Here is a 26,422-nt window from a genome sequence, read left to right as displayed (position 1 = left end):
TCTTTGCGTCTGGAGGAGAGAAGGTTTTTCCACCAACATAGAAGAGGATTCTTTACTGTTAGGGCAGTGAGAATCTGGAATTGCTTGCCTGAGGAGGTGGTGATGGCGAACTCAGTCGAGGGGTTCAAGAGATGCCTGGATGTCTTCCTGGAGCAGAACAATATTGTATCATACAATTATTAGGTTCTGTAGAAGGACGTAGATCTGGGTATTTATTATGATGGAATATAGGCTGAACTGGATGGACAAATGTCTTTTTTCGGCCTTACTAACTATGTTACTATGTTACTATGTATATGATCACACACAACCCAGATGACGGACATTTTTTGAGAGACAGGGAGATCTGAAATAAAGTCCATGGAAATGTGCGTCCAAGGCCTCTTCGGGATAGGCAAAGGTGACAACAATCCACTGGCCCGAGAACAGCAAGGCTTAGCCCGAGCACAAACCTCACAAGACTGCACAAAAGAACGCACATCCCTCGACAAGGAAGGCCACCAAAAAGACCTGGCCACCAAGTCTCTAGTACCAAATATTCCAGGATGACCTGCCAACGCAGAAGAATGGACCTCGGAGATGACTCTACTGGTCCAATTATCTGGAACAAACAGTCTCTCAGGCGGACAACGATCAGGTTTACCCGCCTGAAACTCCTGCAAAACACGTCGCAAGTCTGGAGAGACAGCAGACAAAATCACCCCATCCCTAAGGATACCAGAGGGCTCAGAATTTCCAAGGGAGTCAGGCACAAAACTCCTAGAAAGAGCATCCGCCTTCACATTCTTTGAACCTGGCAGGTATGAAACCACAAAATTGAAACGAGAGAAAAACAGTGACCAACGAGCCTGTCTAGGATTCAGACGCCTGGCAGACTCAAGGTAAATCAAATTTTTGTGATCAGTCAAGACCACCACACGATGTCTAGCACCCTCTAGCCAATGACGCCACTCCTCAAATGCCCACTTCATGGCCAAAAGTTCCCGATTACCAACATCATAATTCCGCTCAGCCGGCGAAAACTTTCTAGAAAAAAACGCGCATGGCTTCATCACTGAGCCATCGGAGCTTCTCTGTGACAAAACCGCCCCCGCTCCAATCTCGGAAGCATCAACCTCAACCTGAAAAGGGAGCGAAACATCTGGCTGACGCAACACAGGAGCAGAAGAAAACCGGCGCTTAAGTTCCTGAAAGGCCTCCACAGCCGCAGGAGACCAATTAGCAACATCAGCACCCTTCTTAGTCAAATCCGTCAAAGGCTTAACAACACTAGAAAAACTAGTTATAAAACGATGATAGAAATTATCAAAGCCCAAGAACTTCTGTAGACTCTTAAGAGATGTAGGCTGCGTCCAGTCACAAATAGCCTGAACCTTGACGGGATCCATCTCAATAGTAGAAGGGGAAAAAATATACCCCAAGAAAGAAATCTTCTGGACTCCAAAGAGACACTTTGAGCCTTTTACAAACAAGGAATTGGCCCGCAGGACCTGAAACACCTTCCTGACCTGCTGAACATGAGACTCCCAGTCATCAGAAAAAACCAAAATATCATCCAAATACACAATCATAAATTTATCCAGATATTCACGGAAAATATCGTGCATAAAGGACTGGAAGACTGAAGGAGCATTAGAAAGTCCAAAAGGCATTACCAAATACTCAAAATGGCCCTCAGGCGTATTAAATGCGGTTTTCCACTCATCACCTTGCTTTATTCGTATAAGATTATACGCACCCCGAAGATCAATCTTAGTGAACCATCTAGCCCCCTTAATGCGAGCAAACAAATCAGTCAACAATGGCAAAGGATACTGATATTTAACGGTAATCTTATTCAAAAGACGATAATCTATACAAGGCCTCAAGGAACCATCTTTTTTGGCCACGAAAAAAAAACTTGCTCCCAAAGGGGACAAAGATGGACGGATATGTCCCTTTTCCAAGGACTCCTTAACATAATCCCGCATAGCAGTATGCTCTGGCACTGACAGATTGAACAAACGACCTTTAGGAAATTTAGTGCCTGGAATTAAATTTATAGCACAATCGCAATCCCTATGAGGAGGAAGCGAACTGAGCTTAGGCTCCTCAAAAACATCCCGATAGTCAGACAAAAACACAGGAATCTCAGAAGGAGTAGATGAAGCGATAGAACTCGGAGGTGCATCATCATGAACCCCCTGACAACCCCAGCTTAACACAGACATCGATTTCCAGTCAAGGACTGGATTATGAGTTTGTAACCATGGCAGACCAAGCACTAGGACATCATGCAAATTATACAGTACCAGGAAGCGAATCACCTCCTGATGAACAGGAGTCATACGCATGGTCACTTGTGTCCAGTACTGAGGTTTATTCATAGCCAAAGGTGTAGAGTCAATTCCCTTCAAAGGAATAGGGACTTCCAGAGGCTCCAGACTAAACCCACAGCGATTGGCAAATGACCAATCCATAAGACTCAGGGCAGCGCCTGAATCCACATAGGCATCGACGGAAATGGATGATAATGAACAAATCAGAGTCACAGACAGAATGAACTTAGACTGTAAAGTACTAATGGCAACAGACTTATCAACCTTTTTTGTGCGTTTAGAGCATGCTGATATAACATGAGCTGAATCACCACAATAAAAGCACAACTTTTTTTTCCGCCTATAATTTTGCCGTTCACTTCTGGACTGAATTCTATCACATTGCATTATCTCAGGTGACGGTTCAGACGACACCGCCAAATGATGCACAGGTTTGCGCTCCCGTAAACGCCGATCAATCTGAATAGCCATAGTCATAGACTCATTCAGACCAGTAGGCGCAGGGAACCCCACCATAACATCTTTAATGGCCTCAGAAAGGCCATCTCTGAACTTTGCAGCCAGGGCGCACTCATTCCACTGAGTAAGCACCGACCACTTCCGAAATTTTTGACAATAAATTTCTGCTTCATCTTCCCCCTGAGAGAGGGCCAACAAAGCTTTTTCAGCCTGAATCTCTTGGTTAGGTTCCTCATAGAGCAAACCCAATGCCAGAAAAAACGCATCTGCATTAAGCAACGCAGGGTCCCCTGGTGCCAATGCAAATGCCCAATCCTGAGGGTCACCCCGCAGGAAAGATATAATAATCTTGACTTGCTGAGCAGGGTCTCCAGAGGAGCGAGATTTCAAAGAAAGAAACAACTTGCAATTGTTCCTAAAATTCAGAAAACGAGATCTATCTCCAGAAAAAAACTCTGGGACAGGAATTCTAGGTTCAGACATAGGAGCATGTACAACAAAATCCTGTATATTTTGAACCTTAGCGGCAAGATTATTCAGGCTGGAAGCCAAACTCTGGACGTCCATGATAAACAGCTGGGATCAGAGCCATTCAAAGATTAAGAGGAGGAGGTAGTAGCCACGCTGCAATAAGGCTAGGCAGCAAACACTGAGGGAAAGAAAAAAAAAAAAAAAAAAACTTCCTCAGACTACTTAACCTCCTACTTCAGCCAATACAATTAACACTTTGTGGGCCGGTTATACTGTCATGATCCCAATGGCAGGGGATCACTAAAGGACAAGCACAAATACAAACAAGCTCTAGGGCGATGGAAACTGAGCTGACCGCGACCCTGAACCTAACACACAAATAAAAGTAGCCGGGGAACGTGCCTACGATGATCCTAGACGTCTCGCTCCAGCCGAAGATCTAACTTCCCCTATTAGAAGAAACACAGACCTCTCTTGCCTCCAGAGAAACACCCCACAGAAATAGCAGCCCTCCACATATAATGACGGTGAAATGAGAGGAAAGCACATACGCAGTATGAAAACAGTTTCAGCAAAATGAGGCCCGCTAAAGCTAGATAGCAGAGGATACAAAAGTGATCTGCGCGGTCAGCAAAAAACCCTTCAAAAAACCATCCTGAAATTACTTGAACTCATGTGCCAACTCATGGTACATGAGGAGCAATTTCAGCCCACTAGAGCAACCAGCAGCAAAGAAACAAATATCTGCAGGCTGGACTAAAAACCAAATTAAGCAAAAACACCAAAACAGGAAGATCCAAACTTAGCTTGACCAGAAGGTTCTAGGAGCAGGGAGCAGGGGTAACAAGACACACTGGATACATTGATAACCGGCGAGGAAATGCCAGCAAAGCCAGGTTAAATAGGAAACTCCCATATCCTGATGGAACAGGTGGAACCCAGAGACCCAGGAAAGACAAGTCACCCAGTACCATCAGTAACCACCAGAGGGAGCCCAAAAACAGAACTCACAACAATAAACACCCCCCCAAAAGAAATTCACGAATTGCTGGTTTCTGTTCATTCTAGCCAAAACGGAGAAATTATACGGTACTCACCCCAATATAGCAGTGGAAATCGTGAATTTTATTGGAGAAAATGAAAGAAATGCGTCCGTCAGGACATCAGGTACACAGGAGGGTGCGGTGTTGGAGTGTGGTGATGTCCTGACGGACGCATTTCTTTCATTTTCTCCAATAAAATTCACGATTTCCACTGCTATATTGGGGTGAGTGCCGTATAATTTCTCCGTTTTGGCTATTTTGGACTTTCAGTTCTACCTTTAGTATGCAGAGCACCATAGCCCGCAAGCACTCGTGAAGCCTGATTTTCATTTGTCCGTCATCAGTCCTGTCTGTCGGATTTCGTATTTGCTCTAGTGCCGTCCTTTCTCTTCTATTGGTTATTTCTGTTCATTCTGCCTCACAAAAATCGGAATAAAAAATGATCAAAAAAGTCACGTTCTCGAAAATGGTACCAATAAAACCGGCAACTCGTCCCACAAAAAACAAGACCTCACATGACTCAGATGACCAAAATATGGAAAAATTATATCTCTCAAAATGTGGAGACGCAAAAACTATTTTTTGCAATAAAAAGTGTCTTTTAGTGTGTGACAGCTGCCAATCATAAAAATCCGCTAAAAAAACCCACTATAAAAGTAAATCAACCCCCCCTTCATCACCCCCTTATTTAGGGAAAAATAATAAAATTTAAAATATATATTTATTTCCATTTTCCCATTAAGGTTAGGGTTAGGGCTACAGTTAGGGTTAGTGTTAGAGCTAAAGTTAGGGTTAGGGTTGGGGCTAAAGTCAGGGTTAGGGTGGGGGCCAAAGTTACGGTTAAGGTTGGGGCTAAAGTTAGGGTTGGTGATAAAGTTAGGGGTAGGGTTGGGGCTAAAGTAAGGGTTAGGGTTGGGGCTAAAGTTAGGGTTAGGGCTACAGTTAAGGTTGGGGCTGCAGTTAGTGTTGGGTCTAAAGTTAGGGTTGGGGCTAAAGTTAGGCTTGGGGCTAAAGTTAGGGTTAGGGTTTGGATTACATTTACAGTTGGGATTAGGGTTGGAATTGGGGTTAGGGGTGTGTCAGTGTTGGGGTGTGGTTAGGGTTATGGTTGGGATTAGTGTTAGGGGTGTGTTGGAGTTAGGGGTGTGGTTAGTGTTCGGATTAGGGTTAGGGGTGTGTTGGGGTTAGAAATGTGGTTGGGATTAAGGTTAATGGCATGTTTGGGTTAGGGGTGGGGTTAGGGTTATGGTTAGGGTTGGGATTAGGGTTAGGGGTGTGTTTGTGTTAGGGTTTCAGTTAGAATTGGGGGTTTCCACTGTTTAGGCACATCAGGAGCTCTCCAAATGCGACATGGCGTCCAATCTCAATTCCAGCCAACTCTGCGTTGAAAAAGTAAAACAGTGCTCCTTCCCTTCCGAGCTCTCCCGTGTACCAAAACAGGGGTTGACCCCCAACATATGGGGGTATCAACGTACTCAGGACAACTTTTACAACAACTTTTGGGGTCAAATTTCTCTGGTTACCCATGGGAAAATAAAAATTTTGGGGGCTAAAATATCATTTTTGTGGGAAAAAATGATTTTTTATTTTCACGGCTTTGCGTTATAAACTGTAGTGAAACACTTTGGGGTTCAAAGTTCTCACAACACATCTAGATAAGTTCATTGGGGGGTCTAGTTTCCAATATGGGGTCACTTGTGGGGGGTTTCTACTGTTTGGGTACATCAGGGGTTCTGCAAACGTAATGTAATGCCTGCAGACCATTCCATCTAAGTCTGCATTCCAAACAGCGCTCCTTCCCTTCCCAGCTCTGCCATGTGCCCAAACGGTGGTTCCCTCCCACATATGGGGTATCAGTGTACTCAGGACAAACAACTTTTGGGGTCCGGTTTCTCCTGTTACCCTTGGAAAAATACAAAACTGGGGGCTAAAAAATAATTTTTTTGGAAAAATAATAATTTTTATTTTCACAGCTCTGCGTTATAAACTGTAGTGAAACACTTGGGGGTTCAAAATGCTCACCACAATTTTGCATTAGAAAGTCAAATGGCGCTCTTTCCCTTCCGAGCTCTGCCATGCACCCAAACAATGGTTTACCCCCACATATGGGGTATCAGCACACTCAGGACAAATTGCACAACAGATTTTGGGGTCCAATTTTTCCTGTTACCCTTGGAAAAATAAAAAAATGGGGGCGAAAAGATCATTTATGTGAAAAAGATATGATTTTTTTATTTTTACAGCTCTACATTATCAACTTCTGTGAAGCACATGATGGGTCAAAGTGCTAACCACACATCTAGATAAGTTCCTTAGGGGGCCTACTTTCCAAAATGGTGTCACTTGTGTGGAGTTTCAATGTTTAGGCACATCAGGGGCTCTCCAAAAACGACATGGCGTCCTATCTCAATTCCAGTCAATTTTGCATTGAAAAGTCAAATGGCGCTCCCTCTCTTCTGAGCTCTGCCATGCGCCCAAACAGTGGTTTACCCCCACATATGAAGTATTGTCATATTCAGAACAAATTGTACAGCAGCTTTTGGTGTCCAATTTCTCCAGTTACTTTTGGTAAAATAAAACAAATTGGAGCTAAAATACATTTTTTGTGAAAAAAAAGTTAAATGATCGGTTTTTTTTAAACATTCCAAAAATTCCTGCGAAACACCTGAAGGGTTAATAATCTTCTTGAATCTGGTTTTGAGCACTTTGAGGGGTTTTTAGAATGGTGTCACACTTGGGTATTTTTTATCAAATAAGGACCCTCAAAGTGACTTCAAATGTGATGTAGTCCCTAAAAAAAATGGTGTTGTGAAAATTAGAAATTGCTGGTCAATTTTTAACCCTTATAACTCCCTAACAAAAAAAAATTAGTTACAAAATTGTGCTGATGTAAAGTAGACATGTGGGAAATGTTACTTATTATCTTGTGATTTAAGGGCATAAAAATTCAAAGTTGGAAAATTGCGAAATTTTCAAAATTTTCACCAAATTTCAGTTTTTTTCACAAATAAACACAGGTAATATCAAAGAACTTTTACCACTATCATGAAGTACAAAATGTCACGAGAAAACAATGTCAAAATCACTGGGATCCATTGAAGCGTTCCAGAGTTATACCCTCATAAAGGGACAGTGGTCAGAATTGTAAAAATTGTCCCGGTCATTAACGTGCAAACCACCCTTGGGGGCAAAGCTGTTAAAGGAAAGCCATTATCAGAAAACAACCCATTTATTGAATCATATTTTTGCGTTAAATGTATTTTTATGGAGGAACAAACTGGTCATGTAAAGATATTGCTGGACTCTTCTGAAAAAGTTTGAGGGTGAAATCCAATCTCTTCAAAGAGAATCTGTCACCAGAAATAATGCTGTTAACCTGTAGATATGCAGTTAATCTGCAGGTTAACAGTGTTATGATGCTGTCCGACGCCTGCACAAAGCTGAATGCTTTGAAAATGATCTTTATTCTCCCCACCAGCATTCGGTTTTAAGTCATGGAGGTGGGGGTGCTGCATGTACAGTCACAACTCTGAGTATACAGAGCCGCCTCTGTTACCGGGTCCCCGTCCCTGGCTGACACTGTCTCTACATAGAGGCCGGCTGTTAGTCATGGTCGGGAACGCAGTAGCAGCGGCCACTCTGTATACTCAAAGCAGTGACTGAATCAATGCCACCCCGCCCCTATAACTGATTACTGAATGCCGACTGGAAGAATTATGATAATTTTCTCCCTGCTGCATTCGGCTGCATGCAGGTGCCAAACAGGAACATAACGCTGTAATCCTGCAGATTAACCCCATATCTGCAGGTTAGCAGCGTTATTTCTGGTGAAAGGTTCCCTTTAAGGACTGACAATAAAACCTTCCAAACCAATGAGAAATTGCATTTTACAGGAAAAAAAAATGTTAAGAAACATTTTTTTCCCATATAATGACTTGTATATAAGAAAACATTTAAAAGGATTTAAAAAATATGTAGTTTAAGCTAACCAAAATAGTTTTTTTTAATTAAAAAAATAGAATTCCATTTTATTTATGAAGAAAGCAACTACCAAAAATTAGGAATACATATATGAATACACCCTGACTATACAGAGCGGCCGCTGTATCCTCGCCCCTTTCCTGACTGACAGCTGAGCCACAATGTTACAGCCCTGCCCCTGTAACTGAATACCAAATGCTGGCTGGGAGAACAAAAAGATCATTTTCTTCCAGCTGCATTTGACTGTGTGCAGGCACCAGACAGCATCATAAGGCTGTTAGCCTGCAGATTAAAGGTACCTTCACACTCAGCGACGCTGCAGCGATACCGACGACGATGTCGATCGCTGCAGCGTCGCTGTTTGGTCGCTGGAGAGCTGTCACACAGACAGCTCTCCAGCGACCAACGATCCCGAAGTCCCCGGGTAACCAGGGTAAACATCGGGTTACTAAGCGCAGGGCCGCGCTTAGTAACCCGATGTTTACCCTGGTTACCAGCGTAAAAGTAAAAAAAACAAACACTACATACTTACCTACCGCTGTCTGTCCCCGGCGCTCAGCTTCTCTGCACTCCTCCTGCACTGACTGTGAGCACAGCAGCCGGAAAGCAGAGCGGTGACGTCACCGCTCTGCTTTCCGGCTGCCCGACCCTCACAGCCAGTGCAGGAGGAGTGCAGAGAAGCTGAGCGCCGGGGACAGACAGCGGTAGGTAAGTATGTAGTGTTTGTTTTTTTTTACTTTTACACTGGTAACCAGGGTAAACATCGGGTTACTAAGCGCGGCCCTGTGCTTAGTAACCCGATGTTTACCCTGGTTACCAGTGAAGACATCGCTGGATCGGTGTCACACACGCCAATCCAGCGATGTCTGCAGGGAGTCCAGCGACGAAATAAAGTTCTGGACTTTCCTCAGCGACCAACGATCTCCCAGCAGGGGCCTGATCGTTGGTCGCTGTCACACAGAACGATTTCCTTAACGATATCGTTGCTACGTCACAAAAAGCAACGATATCGTTAACGATATCGTTATGTGTGAAGGTACCTTAACCCCATACCTGCATGTTAACAATGCTTTTCCTGGTGACATGATCCCTTTAAATATTTTTGTAAGTTCAAAGCCCTCTTGAAGATTGAGCTATAGTGTCCATAAACTTTAAATTACACCACTTGTCCTAAGTTTCTTTTGTTCACTTTTAAGAGCTTGGAATTATTTCTATTTTGTGACTTTTAGTGGATAAAATCCGTGAATACTGGAATATAAATGCTTTTTATGTAAACGTCTCATTTACAGATAACGACTGTTCAAGAGAAAAGAGAGGTTGGAATGATTACTTTACTTGGAGATTTCTGTTCAATTAAATTTGATGTTGTTTTTTCTTTGGATCTTGATGTGAAAATGAAGGCAGCTATACTGGCGACCTGCTTACTTTTCGTAAGTTGAAACTTTTATTTAATCATTAAAATAGCTCCAAGGCGCTGTGTTATTTTATGGGCTTCAACTCCCATATCTGTAGGCATCAGTTTTTCATGGCAAAAATGTGTGTGCTTTTATAATAAATTACTGTGCGTTTTTTATGTGGTTGACTGCTAATTACAGGTGAAATACTGAACATAAGTCCACGATGCCGACCCTGGTGCCTATCGTCACAGAAGTAGCCCCTTGAATATTTTTATTTTCTAATGTTTAACATTTCCAATCTTGCCATTATATTCTGTTACTGTTTATAACAAATATTATTTTGTACTTAAATATTTGATGTTTATCAGAAGAGATTGCGGCCAATAGTTAAAAAAGTCCAAACAGTGCAGATGTTTGTATATGCAAATTGCCTCTTCAGAGAGAAATAGGACTTGAACTCTATATAGCACCACCAGTTGGAAGTAGCAAGTAGTCACAATCAACCCTATGATGAGTCTTGCAATATAACTTAAGGCTCATACCCATATGTGAGAAAAAAACGTTCCAATATCAGGACCGAAAAAACGGACAAGTGACATGCGAGTGTCATGCAAGTACAATGCGATTTTCACACCCAGCATCCGCTTTACATCTGAGTGCATTGCGATTGTTATCTGATTGCAATGGTATTGTAACATTTTAACAGAGCTCTGTCATTTACACATCATTTTCAAAGGAAATTTTAATAACCAGAAAAGGCTGATATTAATAGCCTAGGAAGGGGCCATGGATATTGGGCCCCCTGGCTAAAAACATCAGCTGTCAGCCACCCCAGAAAAGGCGCATCTCTAAAATGCACCAATTCTGGCACTTAGCCTCGCTCTTCCCACTTGCCCTGTAGCGGTGGCAAGTGGGGTTCATATTTGTGGGGTTGATGTCACCTTTGTTTTCTCTGGTAACATCAAGCCCACAGCTTAGTAATGGAGAAGTGTCTTTAAGACACCTATCCGTTACTAATCCTATAGTTGTTGCATGGTAAATAAAGACACAGCCAGAAAAAAAGTCCTTTAATTGAAATAAAGACACATACTCCTTTAACCCCTCTCTCACCTTAGACGTACTATCCCATCGAGTTGACCTGGACCTATCTGACCCTTGATGGAATAGTATAGTCACATGCGATTAGCCGCGCCTATGGGGGGATCACGGCCAGGTGTCAGCTGATTATCACAGCTGACATCCGGCACTATGTGCCAGGAGCAGTCACAGACTGCTCCCAGCACTTTAACCCTCGGAACACTGCGATCAAACAAGATCGCAGAGTTCCGGTGGCATAGGGAAGCATCATGCAGGGAGGGGCCTCCCTCCCTTTTAGCATGTGACAGCTGCCAAACATAAAAACCCAATAGAAAAACCCACTATAAATAATAAATCAAACCCCCCTTTATCACCCCCTTAGTTAGGGAAAAATACTAAAATAAAAAAATGTATTTATTTCCATTTTTCCATTAGGGTTAGGGTTGGGGCCAAAGTTAGGGTTAGGGCTAAAGTTAAGGTTAGGGTTTGAGCTAAAGTTAGGGTTGAGGCTAAAATTAGGTTTGGGGCTAAAGTTGGGGTTAGGGATTGGATTACGTTTACGGCTGGGATTAGAGTTATGGTTCGGATTAGGGTTAGGGGTATGGTTAGGGTTATGGTAGGGATTAGGGTTAGGGGTGTGTTGGGGTTAGTGATGTGTTGTGGTTCGGGTTTGGATTAGGGTTAGGGGTGTGTTGGGGTTAGGGTTGTGGTTAGGGTTGGGATTAGGGTTAGGGGTGTCGTTATGGGTAGGGTTGGGGTTAGGATTGGAGTTAGAATTGGGGGGTTTCCTGTTTAGGCACATCAGGGGCTCTCCAAATGCGACATGGTGTCCGATCTCAATTTCAGCCAATTCTGCGTTGAAAAATTAAAACGGTGCTCCTTCCCTTATGAGCTTTGCTGTGTGCCCAAACAGTGGTTTACCCCCACATATCTGGTATCTTCGTACATAGGACAAATTGGACAACAACTTTTTTGGTCCATTTTCACCTGTTACCTTGGGGAAAATAAAAATTTGTAGGCTAAAAATCATTTTTGTGGGAAAAAAAAGATTTTTTATTTTCACGGCTCTGCATTATAAACTTTAGTGAAACACTAGGTTGTTCAAAGTTCTCACCACACATCTAGATGAGTTCCTTGGGTGGTCTAGTTTCCATAATCAGGTCACTTGTGGGGGGTTTCTCCTGTCTAGGTACATCAGGGGCTCTGCAAACGCAACATGAAGCCTGCAGACCATGCCATCAAAGTCTGCATTCCAAAACATCGCTCCTTCATTTCTGAGATCTGCCATGCTCCCAAACAGTAGTTCTCCCCCACATATGGGACATCAGCGTACTCAGGACAAATTGCACAACAACTTTTGGGGTCCAATTTCTCCTGTTACCCTTGGGAAAATAAAAATTTGGGGGCAAAAATCTTATTTTTGTGAAAAAAATATGATTTTTTTATCTTTACGGCTCTACATTATAAACTTCTGTGAAGCACTTGGGGGCTCAAAGTGCTCACCACACATCTGGATTAGTTCCTTAGGGGGTCTACTTTCCAAAATGGTGTCACTTGTTGGGAGTTTCCACTGTTTAGGCGCATTAAGGGCTCTCCAAATGCGACATGGCGTCCGATCTCAATTCCAGACAATTTTGCATTGAAAAGTCAAATGGCACTCCTTCCCTTCCGAGCTCTGCCATGAGCTCAAACAGTTTTCCCCCACATATGGGGTATCAGCGTACTCAGGACAAATTGAACAACGACTTTTTGGGTTCAATTTCTCCTGTTACCCATGGTAAAATAAAACAAATTTGATCTGAAATAAATTTTTTGTGAAAAAAAGTTAAATGTTTATTTTTTTTTTAAATATTCCAAAAATTCCTGTGAAGCCCCTGAAGGGTTAATACACTTCTTGAATATGGTTTTGAGCACCTTGAGGGGTACACTTTTTAGAATGGTGTCGCTTTTTGGTATTTTCTGTTATATAGACCCCTCAAAGTGACTTCAAATGTAATGTGGTCCCTAAAAAACAAATGGTGTTGTAAAAATGAAAAATCTGTGGTCCATTTTAACCCTTATAACTCCCTAACCAATATAAATTTTGCTTCCACAATTGTGCTTATGTAAAGTAGACATGTGGAAAATATTACTCATTATGTATTTTGTGTGACATATCTGTGTGATTTAAGGGCATGAAAATTCAAAGTTGGAAAATAGCAAAATTTTTGCCAAATTTCCTTTTTTTTCACAAATAAACGCAAGACATATCAAAGTAATGTTACCACTGTCATGAAGTACAGAATGTCATGAAAAAACCATGTCAGAATCACCAGGATCCGTTGAAGCGTTCCAGAGTTATAACCTCATAAAAGGACAGTGGTCAGAATTGTAAAAATTGGCCCGGTCATTAACGTGCAAACCACCCTTGGGGTAAAAGGGTTAATATTCTTAATTAAACCATACTTACGACCACACCTAATTCCTACGAAGCCGTCCATCTCCTGTAATAAAAGTAAAATAACAATCCAACAATATACCATACCTGTCTATCGTTGTGTCCCATGCAGTAATCCATATCTGGGGAATATACAGTTTTCAACCTGGATGGTGCCAAGATGCGACTGGCCAGGCTGAAAACCACTGGTGAATGAGCTGCTGGGAGCGGAGCTTCAGTGAATAGCGCTTACATCACTGAAACTGCCTCACAGCCTCACAAATGCTAGAGATGGGGGCACTGCAGCTCATGCTCAGTGTATTCACAGCAGATCACGTGAAAAAAATTCTATCTATCTATCTATCTATCTATCTATCTATCTATCTATCTATCTATCTATCTATCTATCTATGTAATATAAATACATGTATACAGTACAGACCAAAAGTTTGAACACACCTTCTCATTTAAAGATTTTTCTGTATTTTCATGACTATGAAAATTGTAAATTCACACTGAAGGCATCAAAACTATGAATTAACACATGTGGAATTATATACTTAACAAAAAAGTGTGAAACAACTGAAAATATGTCTTATATTCTAGGTTCTTTAAAGTAGCCATCTTTTGTTTGTTTTTGACTGCTTTGCACACTCTTGGCATTCTCTTGATGAGCTTCAAGAGGTAGCCACCGGAAATGGTCTTCCAACAATCTTGAAGGAGTTCCCAGAGATGCTTAGCACTTGTTGGCCCTTTTGCCTTCATTCTGAGGTCCAGCTCACCCCAAACCATCTCGATTGGGTTCAGGTCTGGTGACTGTGGTGGCCAGGTCATCTGGCCTAGCACCCCATCACTATCCTTCTTGGTCAAATAGCCCTTACACAGCCTGGAGGTGTGTTTGGGGTCATTGTCCTGTTGAAAAATAAATGATGGTCCAACTAAACGCAATCTGGATGGAATAGCATGCCGGTGCAAGATGCTGTGGTAGCCATGCTGGTTCAGTATGCCTTCAATTTTGAATAAATCCCCAACAGTGTTACCAGCAAAGCACCCCCACACCATCACACCTCCTCCTCCATGCTTCACGGTGGGAACCAGGCATGTAGAGTCCATCCGTTCACCTTTTCTGCGTCGCACAAAGACACGGTGGTTGGAACCAAAGATCTCAAATTTGAACTCATCAGACCAAAGCACAGGTTTCCATTGATCTAATGTCCATTCCTTGTGTTCTTTAGCCCAAACCAGTCTCTTTTGCTTGTTGCCTGTCCTTAGCAGTGGTTTCCTAGCAGCTATTTTACCATGAAGGCCTTCTGCACAAAGTCTCCTCTTAACAGTTGCTGTAGAGATGTGTCTGCTGCTAGAACTCTGTGTGGCATTGACCTGGCCTCTAACCCAAGCTGCTGTTAACCTGCGATTTCTGAGGCTGGTGACTCGGATAAACTTATCCTCAGAAGCAGAGGTGACTCTTGGTCATCCTTTCCTAGGGTGGTCCTCATGTCAGCCAGTTTCTTTGTAGTGCTTGATGGTTTTTGCAACTGCACTTGGGGACACTTTCAACGTTTTCCAAATTTTTCGGACTGACTGACCTTCATTTCTTAAAGTAATGATGGCCACTCGTTTTTCTTTACTTAGCTGCTTTTTGCTTGCCATAATACAAATTCTAACAGTCTATTCATTAGGACTATCAGCTGTGTATCCACCAGACTTCTGCTCAATACAACTGATGGTACCAACCCATTTATAAGACAAGAAATCCCACTTATTAAACTTAACAGGGCACACCTGTGAAGTGAAAACCATTTCTGGTGACTACCTCTTGAAGCTCATCAAGAGAATGCCAAGAGTGTGCAAAGCAGTCATCAAAGCAAAAGGTGGCTACTTTGAAGAACCTAGAATATAATACATAATTTCAGTTGTTTTACACTTTTTTATTAAGTATATAATTCCACATGTGTTAATTCATAGTTTTGATGCCTTCAGTGTGAATTTACAATTTTCATAGTCAGGAAAATACAGAAAAATCTTTAAATGAGAAGGTGTGTCCAAACTTTTGGTCTGCACTATACGTGTGTGTCACTGACATCTATATATGTATGTATTCTATGTGTATATATCCATTCTATCTATTATATTCTAACCTGTCAGTTTGATTTTACTGTATGCTGCGCATGAATTGCTGGCTTTTCAAAGAACATGGTCCGAGTGCTGTGCGATTTTTTTTTTTTTTCTCGCATCCATTGACTTGCATTAGCGAATATTGTCCGAGATACGCAGCAAATCACAGCATGCTGCGATTTTTTTCTCAGTCCAATTTCAGCTGAGAAAAAAAATTGCAGATGAGATGTAACTCATTGAATAACATTGGTCAGAGAGCAAGGCGATTTTTTTATCGGATTGCACTTGTTCGTTTTTCTCGCAAATGAGTATGAGCGCTTAGGATAAAAGCCAGATCAAAATCTCAATTTGCAGACATGGTGTTTCGGGCTATTGTTTGTTTGTAAAGTTTAGTTTATAAACTTACAATTTCCCCTCCAGAACCAGCAGTTCACCTAAAAACAAGCGCTATTTTCATTCATTTTGCCAGAAATGTTACTAGAAACATGGCCATGCCATGCATAGTGTAATGCACCATCAGTTCGATCACATAGGCAATTTTTTAAATTCTTCTTTTGAATATGCATATATGGAAAAACACAATTCATTTGCATCGCAAATTACCTGATGAGTTTCAGTGAAGAATCTGTCACATAAAAAAACTGGTCTCCTGTAAAACCCCTAATATTGGTTATATTTTCTCGTCAATAGGGTTTCTAATTTGGCAAGACAGAAGATTGATTTGAAAGACAAAATGGAAGCCTACAGCTAATAAAACTAAATATACATTTTAATACTTACCGTATGTATCTTTCAAATTGTATGCAAACATCAATATTCGATGTCAGAACAAAGCATCATTGGGGTATCTGCAAACAGGGGCCCTGTAGATCTCTAGAATTAAGACCTTTACAGCAAGACCCTACTAAACACTCCGACCCTTCCTCACAACACAGCCTTACATAACCCAAAGATTGTAGAAACATTTAATTTTATTTTCTGCTGTGCCTAAATTATAAGTAATGAGGCGAAGAACGGACATTGACCAGTGCTGGACCCGTGTGCCATAATTCACAATCCTTCACCCAAACCAGAAGAGTTGGATGCCATGTTAGACTCAATGATGCCCTGCAAATCTGAATCAGAGTACCATTTGGTTGCCCATGGAAGGATTTACCACTATGTGATCATTGGTGGAAATTTACACAAAAGCCTTTACATATAATTAGTCAGCTGATTTAGTTAATCAACCAATAAATATAATATTAATTGTTCATGCAGCTTAAGGAGACATTTATACATCTAATTAAAGTGACAATACCTTGTGGATTACGTGAAAAAATATATACTATAATGTTATGTAATAAAAAAAGAATCATGCACCTTATCTCCATGGTATAACACAGTTTATGTCAATTGATCCAGGTTGTTCAAAGAAATTGGAAGTGAGCAGATGAGTGACCAGTTTACACCAATGTGGGTTATAGAACCTATTGTGTTCAACTATATCTGAATAAATATTTATTCATCTGTTGATTAAGTACCTGCTCCCAATGGAGATTGCTTAACCACCCGACATTTGGGAGTGGAGCCAATGTTTAATTGTCTGGGCCGTTAAAGGGAAGGTACCGGGTTTGTAGACCATTAATAAATCAATGTAATGTAGCATACTATGCTGTTATAACCAAGTTTTGAATGCATTTGAAACATATTTTGTGTGTAATTGGAGTTGAAAGAAGGCACTGGGGACTGACATCTTGCTTTCACAGTAGCAGCACCACACTTTCAGTGTCATAATACGGCACCCCATGATCATAGGAGATAACAGACAGATGCTGACCCTATCTATTGTAATAGAACTGCCACTGCTGTGAACTGGGCACGCAACTTCTGTGGGCTACACAATTCACAGTAGTGGAAGTGTTCTGTTGCCATATTCATGGAGCCCTCGGATCTGCTAACATAAGCAGTACTACTTCCAGCAGAACAGATCCTAGATTGATGGCCAACGGGAGTAAAATGCAGGAGAAAAGCATGCAGAATAGCAGAGACATCAAGGAAGAACAGTGTATGAGCAGGAGCTGTAATGCAGAAGAAAAGCAGCAGAATAGCCAACACATCAATGAGGAACAGTGTACATCAGGAGCTGTCAGCAGCTCAGCAAGAGTTGTGATTCATCCCTCAGTAAGATTAGTTAAGGAGCTGCAGATCTGCAGTGAATGACCAGACATTGTGGAGGGGGTGAGAGAATCATGTATTCTTTGTGAGAGAGACTGATGGGAGAGAGGAGAGACAGTAAGGGTACCGTCACACACTGCCATTTCGATCGCTTCGACGGTACGATTCGTGACGTTCCAGCGATATCGTTACGATATCGCTGTGTCTGACACGCAGCAGCGATCAGGGATCCTGCTGAGAATCGTACGTCGTAGCAGATCGTGAACTTTCTTTCGTCGCTGGATCTCCCGCTGGCATCGCTAGATCGGTGTGTGTGACACCGATCTAGCGATCTAGCGATGCGATCTAGCGATGCGTTCGCTTGTAACCAGGGTAAACATCGGGTTACTAAGCGCAGGACCGCGCTTAGTAACCCGATGTTTACCCTGGTTACAAGCGTAAAACTAAAAAAAAAAAAACAGCACATACTTACATTCTGGTGTCCGTCAGGTCCCTTGCCGTCTGCTTCCCGCACTCAGTGACTGCCGGCCGTAAAGTGAAAGCAGAGCACAGCGGTGACGTGCTTTCACTTTCACTTTACGGCCGGCAGTCAGTGAGTGCGGGAAGCAGACGGCAAGGGACCTGACGGACACCAGAATGTAAGTATGTGCTGTTTGTTTTTTTTTACGCTGGTAACCAGGGTAAACATCGGGTTACTAAGCGCGGTCCTGCGCTTAGTAACCCGATGTTTACCCTGGTTACCCGGGTACCTCGGCATCGTTGGTCGCTGGAGAGCTGTCTGTGTGACAGCTCCCCAGCGACCACACTACGATTTACCTACGATCACGGCCAGGTCATATCGCTGGTCGTGATCGTAGGTAAATCGTATAGTGTGACGGTACCCTAACTGCTGGTGATAGCAGATCACAGGGCAGTCACCCACAAAATAGCGCTCATGTCAGCAGTTACTTCCCCAATTTTGCTGCTAACAGTAAAGCTGGTAAGTCTTGAGGACTAAAACAGAAAATGCTCCCCCTAGTGGTAAATATATATTTGTAAGAAAATATATAATATTTGTCATACAGAAATGTTTGAAAGCAGTGCAAACATTGAATTAATACATTTTAATTACTATTTTAAGCTTAATTTCACAAAAAAAACTACAAGAAATCTGGTGGCACCTTCCCTTTAAATTGCAGAAACACCTAATATAAAGTGTCAGATCTGTTTTTAACTTGGAGATCTAACTCCTCATGTTCCTGTCATAAGGTTAAAGGGTTATTAAGAGTTAACCTCTATTTGTTGGGACCCCTGAGGGGCTCTTGAACTTTGGAAACGCAGCGCTCGACTTTCATCATCCATGGAAATGAATGGAGCGGAGATCGAGTATACACATCTCTGCTCTATTCAAACCCAGTTTACGAGTTCTAGAGCCTCTATGTTTAGGTCAAATGAAATTCCAGCAGTAGTACCTCTAGGAATCAGCTAGGGATCAGCAAGTTATCCCCTATCTTTTGGCTTTTGTACAACTTGATATTTTGGGAAAAACTTTTGAAAATTAATCTGTCACTCGGTTTTTGCTACTTCATCTGAATGCAGCATGATGTAGAAGCAAAGACTATGATTCCAGCAACGTGTCACTTAAAGGGAACCTGTCACCCCGTTTTTTGAGATTGAGATATAAATACTGTTAAATAGGGCCTGCGCTGTGTGTTACTATAGTGTATGTAGTGTACCCTGATTCCCCACCTATGCTGAGAAATAACTTACCAAAGTCGCCGTTTTCGCCTGTCAATCAGGCTGGTCAGGTTGGGTGGGCGTGTTCACAGCGCTGGTTCTTCCTCAGCTTTACGTTGGTGGCGTAGTGGTGTCCGCATGTTGAGGTGACTAATCCACTGTGGGCACGTGAACAAGCAGCGCGCGATCTGCGCTGTCATCCCTTTCGTCGGGGGGGGCGGCCATCTTCCTGGGGCCGCGCGTGCACAGATGGAGTGCTCTGCTGCACGGGGCTTCAGGAAAATGGCCGCGGGATGCCGCGCGTGCGCATTAGAGATCGCGGCGGCCATTTTCCCAAAGCCGAGATGCAAACTCGGCTTTGGGAAAATGGCCGCCGCGATCTCTTCTGCGCACGCGCGGCATCCCGCGGCCATTTTCCTGAAGCCCCGTGCAGCAGAGCACTCCATTTGCGCACGCGTGGCCCCAGGAAGATGGCCGCCCCCACCGACGAAAGAGATGACAGCGCAGATCGCGCGCTGCTTGTTCACGTGCCCACAGTGGATTAGTCACCTCAACATGCGGACACCACTACGCCACCAACGTAAAGCTGAGGAAGAACCAGCGCTGTGAACACGCCCACCCGACCTGACCAGCCTGATTGACAGGCGAAAACGGCGACTTTGGTAAGTTATTTCTCAGCATAGGTGGGGAATCAGGGTACACTACATACACTATAGTAACACACAGCGCAGGCCCTATTTAACAGTATTTATATCTCAATCTCAAAAAACGGGGTGACAGGTTCCCTTTAATGGGCTGATTGTTGTTGATTTGATTAAATCACTGAGTTAGGGGTCATTCCCACTTGCGATGAAATCGGAGGAATTCATTCCAATAAAAAATCGGATTGAATTTGGACCAATGTTAATCTATGATGGTGTGCTCATCTGTTTTTTTTTCCCAGCTCGGATCGGATCACGATAGGGCAGGAAAAAAATCGCAGCATACTGTGATTGTAACCAGAAAACGGATCACATCCCGCAATAGAAGTCAATGGGTGCAAGAAAAAATGGCACAGCACACACACAGCAATCGTACGATGCGAGTGCTGTGCGATTTTTACGCACCGGTATCCTTTGAAAAGCTGGTTATTCATATGCGGCTACTGTAAAATCACACTGACAGGTAATAATTAGTGTTGAGCGATACCGTCCGATACTTGAAAGTATCGGTATCGGATAGTATCGGCCGATACCCGAAAAATATCGGATATCGCCGATACCGATATCCGATACCAATACAAGTCAATGGGACATCAAGTATCGGAAGGTATTCTCATGGTTCCCAAGGTCTGAAGGAGAGGAAACTCTCCTTCAGGCCCTGGGATCCATAGGGATGTGTAAAATAAAGAATAAAAATAAAAAATATTGATATATTTACCTCTCCGGCGGCCCCTGAACTCAGCGCGGGTAACCGGCAGGCTTCTTTGTTCAAAATCAGCGCTTTTAGGACCTGAGAATCACGTCCCGGCTTCTGATTGGTCGCGGGCCGCCCATGTGACCGCCACGCGACCAATCACAAGCCGTGACGTCATTCGCAGGTCCTTAACGCGCTCATTTTTTTAAAATGAGTGCGGTAATGACTTTCAAAGACGTAGTGGCTTGTGATTGGTCGCGTGGCCGCGACCAATCACAAGCCGCTACGTCTTTGAAAGCCATTAACGCGCTCATTTTTAAAAATGAGCGCGTTAATAGCTTGCGGTGACGTCGCGGCTTGTGATTGGTCGCGGCCACGCGACCAATCACAAGCCGCTACGTCTTTGAAAGTCATTAACGCGCTCATTTTTAAAAAATGAGCGCGTTAAGGACCTGCGAATGACGTCACGGCTTGTGATTGGTCGCGTGGCAGTCACATGGGCGGCCCGCGACCAATCAGAAGCCGGGACGTGATTCTCAGGTCCTAAAAGCGCTGATTTTGAACAACGAAGCCTGCCGGTTACCCGCGCTGAGTCCAGGGGCCGCCGGAGAGGTAAATATATCAATATTTTTTATTTTAATTCTTTATTTTACACATCTCTATGTATCCGATACCGATACCCGATACCACAAAAGTATCGGATCTCGGTATCGGAATTCCGATACCGCAAGTATCGGCCGATACCCGATACTTGCGGTATCGGAATGCTCAACACTAGTAATAATAGAAAAGATAGAATACATGTACACATATAATATATATAAAAATATATACATATATATATATATATATATATACCGTATATACTCAAGTATAAGCCGACCCGAGTATAAGCCGACCCCCCTAATTTTGCCACAAAAAACTGGGAAACCTTATTGACTCGAGTATAAGCCTAGGGTGGAAATGCAGCATTTACCGGTGAATTTCCAAAATAAAAATAGATCATTATTTCCCCATAGCTGTGCCATATAGTGCTCTGCACCGTTCATATTTCCCCATAGCTGTGCCCCATACAGTGCTCTGCACCGCTCATTTTGTCCCATAGCTGTGCCCCATATAGTGCTCTGCACCGTTCATTTTGTCCCATAGCTGTGCCCCATACAGTGCTCTGCACCGTTCATTTTGTCCCATAGCTGTGCCCCATACAGTGCTCTGCCCTGCACCGTTCATTTTGTCCCATAGCTCTGCCCCATACAGTGCTCTGCTCGGCACCGTTCATTATTGTCCCATATCTGTGCCCCATATATGCTCGGCACCGTTCATTATTGTCCCATACCTGTGCCCCATATATGCTCTGCACCGTTCATTGTGCCCCATATATGCTCTGCACCGTTCATTGTGCCCCATATATGCTCGGCACCGTTCATTATTGTCCCATAGCTGTGCCCCATATATGCTCTGCACCGTTCATTGTGCCCCATATATGCTCGGCACCGTTCATTGTGCCCCATATATGCTCGGCACCGTTCATTATTGTCCCATAGCTGTGCCCCATATATGCTCTGCACCGTTCATTGTGCCCCATATATGCTCGGCACCGTTCATTATTGTCCCATAGCTGTGCCCCATATATGCTCTGCACCGTTCATTGTGCCCCATATATGCTCTGCACCGTTCATTGTGCCCCATATATGCTCGGCACCGTTCATTATTGTCCCATAGCTGTGCCCCATATATGCTCTGCACCGTTCATTGTGCCCCATATATGCTCGGCACCGTTCATTATTGTCCCATAGCTGTGCCCCATATATGCTCTGCACCGTTCATTGTGCCCCATATATGCTCTGCACCGTTCATTGTGCCCCATATATGCTCTGCACCGTTCATTGTGCCCCATATATGCTCTGCACCGTTCATTGTGCCCCATATATGCTCTGCACCGTTCATTGTGCCCCACATATGCTCTGCACCATTCATTGTGCCCCATAGATGCTCCACATAAATCTGTGCCGCTGCTGCCGCTGCTGCAATAAAAAAAAAAAAAAAACACATACTCACCTCTCTTGCTTGCAGCTCCCAGCGTCCGGTCCTGGCGTCTCCATCTTCCCGGCGTCTCTGCTCTGACTGATCAGGCAGAGGGCGCCGCGCACACTATATGCGTCATCGCGCCCTCTGACCTGAACAGTCAGAGCGCAGACGCCGGGAAGATGGAGGCGCCGGGAAGATGGAGCGGCGCCCGGCGGCTGGAACGCGGACAGGTGAATATAAAATACTTACCTAGTCCCGCCGCTCCTGACGCTCCCTCTGCCTGTCACAGCTGGTCTTCGGTGCCGCAGCTTTCTCTATCAGCGGTCACCGGCACCGCTGATTAGAGAAATGAATAGGCGGCTCCACCCCTATGGGAGGTGGAGCCGCCTATTCATTTTTCTAATGAGCGGTCCCACGTGACCGCTGAAGAGGGGAAGAAGCTGCAGCACAGAAGACCGTGGGACGGCAGGGACAGCGTCAGGATCGCTGGGACTAGGTAAGTATACCTCAGCGCCCTCTCCCCCTCACCCGCCGACCCTGCCGCCCACCTTGACTCGAGTATAAGCCGAGAGGGGCACTTTCAGCCCAAAAATTTGGGCTGAAAATCTCGGCTTATACTCGAGTATATACGGTATATACATGTCAGTAACAAACAGATAAATATATATATATATATATATATATATATATATATATATATATATTTATATTTCATAGAGAGATACATAGAAAATTAGCCGTTAATTCAGTTGTCGGCTTCTGTAAAATCACTGCAGGAGCCAACAGGCTGGAAGACGTGGATTATATACAGTTAATCCATGCAGAATAGTTAGACATGTATAGATGTCAGTGACCAAGATAATTAGTATAGTGTGTGCAAATGATGGGACATGTCTGTATTTAATAAAAGAATCTTTTCAGGGAAAAAAATGGCGTGAGCTCCCATGAGATTTTCCAAGCCAGAGATGGAAAGCCAGCGACTGGGGGCAGATATTCATAGCCTAGGAAGGGACCATGGTTATTGGCCCCCCCGGCTACAAATATTTGCCCACAGCCACCACAGAAATGGTACATCTCTAAGATGCGCCAATTCTGGCAGTTAGCCTCTCTTCCCACTGCCCTGTAGTGGAGGCATATGTGGTAATAGTTGGGGGTTGATACCACCTTTGTATTGTAAGGTGACATCAAGCCAGCTTAGTAATGGAGAGGTGTCAATAAGACACCTTTCCATTACTAATCCTATAGTTGGTAAAGAGTTAAATAAACACACAACCAGAATAAAGTCTTTTAATGAATTAAAACAGAACACAACACCCATCTTTATTGTTCTGCTAATCCATGCAATGCCCTTGATGTCCTGTAATAAACAAAAAAAAACAAACCAACAATATACCCATACCTGTCCGGTGTTCAGCTCCACGCAGTAATCCATATCTGGAGTATATACAGTTTACAACTGAGAGTGGTGCTAATGTGACCACCCGGCTGTAAACTACTGATGAATCAATGAGAAGCGGCCGGCGTCAGCATCAGTGACTAACGATGCCATCATTGATGCTGCATACCATCACAGCCTGACCCGCAGGGAACTCTTGAGCATGGGAAAATGAACTGGCATTTTCCCACGCTCCAGAGTTCAGCGCAGGTCAGGCTGTGAAGGAGAACAGCATCAGTGATGGCACCGCTAGTCATTGATGCTGACACCTGGTTGTACACTGCATATACCCCAGATATGGATTATGGTGTGGGACTGAATGCTGGACAGGTATGGGTATATTGTTTTTTTTTTGTTTTTCTTTATTACAGGAGATCGAGGGCATCGCATGGATTAGCAGAACAATAAAGATGGGAAACTGTGCTGTGTTTAAATTCATTAAAAGACTTTATTCTGGCTGAGTGTTTATTTAACCCTTTACCAACTATAGGATTAGTAATGGAAAGGTGTCTTATTGACATCTCTCCATTGCTAAGCTGGCTTGATGTCATGTTACAATAAAAAGGTGGCATCAACCCCAAACTATTTTCCATATGCCACCGCTACAGGGCAGTGGGAAGAGAGAGGCGAAGTGCCAGAATTGGTGCATCTTAGAGATGCACCATTTCTGAGGCGACTGTGGACAGATGTTTGTAGCCAGAGGGAGCAATAACCATGGTCTCTTCCTAGGCTATGAATATCTGCCCCCAGTCGCTGGCTTTTCCTCTCTGGCTTGGAAAATTGCACGGAAGCACGGAAGCCCACGCCATTTTTTTTCCCGAAAAGATTCTTTTATTAAATATGCACATGTCCCATAATTTGCACACACTGTGCTAATTATATTGGTCACTGACATCGATATATCTAACTATTCTGCATGGATTTACGGTATGTAAACCAGGTCTTCTACCCTGTCGGCTTCTGCAGTGATTTTACAGAAGCCGACAAATGAATTACCGGCTAATTTTTTATGTATCTCTATGAAAAAAAAAAAAAAAAAAAAAATATATATATATATATATATATATATATATATATATATATATATATATACAGTTAGGGCCAGAAATATTTGGACAGTGACACAAGTTTTGTTATTTTAGCTGTTTACAAAAACATGTTCAGAAACAAAATTATATATGTAATATGGGCTGAAAGTGCCCACTCCCAGCTGCAATATGATAGTTTCCACATCCAAATCAGAGAAAGGGTTTAGGAATCATAGCTCTGTAATGCATAGCGTCCTCTTTTTCAAGGGACCAAAAGTAATTGGACAATGGACTCTAAGGGCTGCAATTAACTCTGAAGGCGTCTCCCTCGTTAACCTGTAATCAATGAAGTAGTTAAAAGGTCAGGGGTGGATTCCAGGTGTGTGGTTTTGCATTTGGAAGCTGTTGCTGTGAGCAGACAACATGCGGTCAAAGGAACTCTCAATTGAGGTGAAGCAGAACATCCTGAGGCTGAAAAAAAAGAAAAAATCCATCAGAGAGATAGAAGACATGCTTGGAGTAGCAAAATCAACAGTTGGGTACATTCTGAGAAAAAAGGAATTGACTGGTGAGCTTGGGAACTCAAAAAGGCCTGGGCGTCCACGGATGACAACAGTGGTGGATGATCGCCGCATACTTAATTTGGTGAAGAAGAACCCGTTCACAACATCAACTGAAGTCCAGAACACTCTCAGTGAAGTAGGTGTATCTGTCTCTAAGTCAACAGTAAAGAGAAGACTCCATGACAGTAAATACAAAGGGTTCATATCTAGATGCAAACCATTCATCAATACCAAAAATAGACAGGCCAGAGTTAAATTTGCAGAAAAACACCTCAAGAAGCCAGCTCAGTTCTGGAAAAGTATTCTATGGACAGATGAGACAAAGATCAACCTGTACCAGAATGATGGGAAGAAAAAAGTTTGGAGAAGAAAGGGAACGGCACATGATCCAAGGCACACCACATCCTCTGTAAAACATGGTGGAGGCAACGTGATGGCATGGGCATGCATGGCTTTCAATGGCACTGGGTCACTTGTGTTTATTGATGACATAAGAGCAGACAAGAGTAGCCGGATGAATTCTGAAGTGTACCGGGATATACTTTCTGCCCAGATTCAGCCAAATGCTGCAAAGTTGATTGGACGGCGCTTCATAGTACAGATGGACAATGACCCCAAGCATACAGCCAAAGCTACCCAGGAGTTCATGAGTGCCAAAAAGTGGAACATTCTGCAATGGACAAGTCAATCTCCAGATCTAAACCCAATTGAGCATGCATTTCACTTGCTCAAATCCAGACTTAAGACGCAAAGACCCACAAACAAGCAAGACCTGAAGGCTGCGGCTGTAAAGGCCTGGCAAAGCATTAAGAAGGAGGAAACC

At 43.2% G+C, this 26,422-nt stretch overlaps 1 protein-coding gene across 2 annotated transcripts in view; it reads left to right on the top strand.

Annotated features, from left to right (window-relative positions):
- LOC138680862 (phospholipid scramblase 1-like) overlaps nucleotides 1-16,960 on the top strand; it is a 165,039-nt gene extending 148,079 nt beyond the window's left edge. Inside the window, exons 7-8 of one of the 2 annotated variants that reach the window (XM_069768083.1) lie at nucleotides 9,562-9,702; nucleotides 15,968-16,960. In XM_069768083.1, coding sequence (XP_069624184.1) covers nucleotides 9,562-9,702; nucleotides 15,968-15,976 — 150 coding nt within the window. In that variant the 3' untranslated portion in view covers nucleotides 15,977-16,960. The remainder of the gene's footprint in view (nucleotides 1-9,561; nucleotides 9,703-15,967) is intronic. The other variant, XM_069768084.1, reaches the window with a different exon arrangement.
- Nucleotides 16,961-26,422: the final 9,462 nt, after the last annotated feature.

This window comes from Ranitomeya imitator, chromosome 5, assembly GCF_032444005.1.
Source record: "Ranitomeya imitator isolate aRanImi1 chromosome 5, aRanImi1.pri, whole genome shotgun sequence".
In the NCBI taxonomy this organism is placed as follows: Eukaryota; Metazoa; Chordata; class Amphibia; order Anura; family Dendrobatidae; genus Ranitomeya; species Ranitomeya imitator.
Note: the sequence above shows the minus strand (reverse complement) of the source record. Positions and strands in the feature narration are given on the sequence as shown.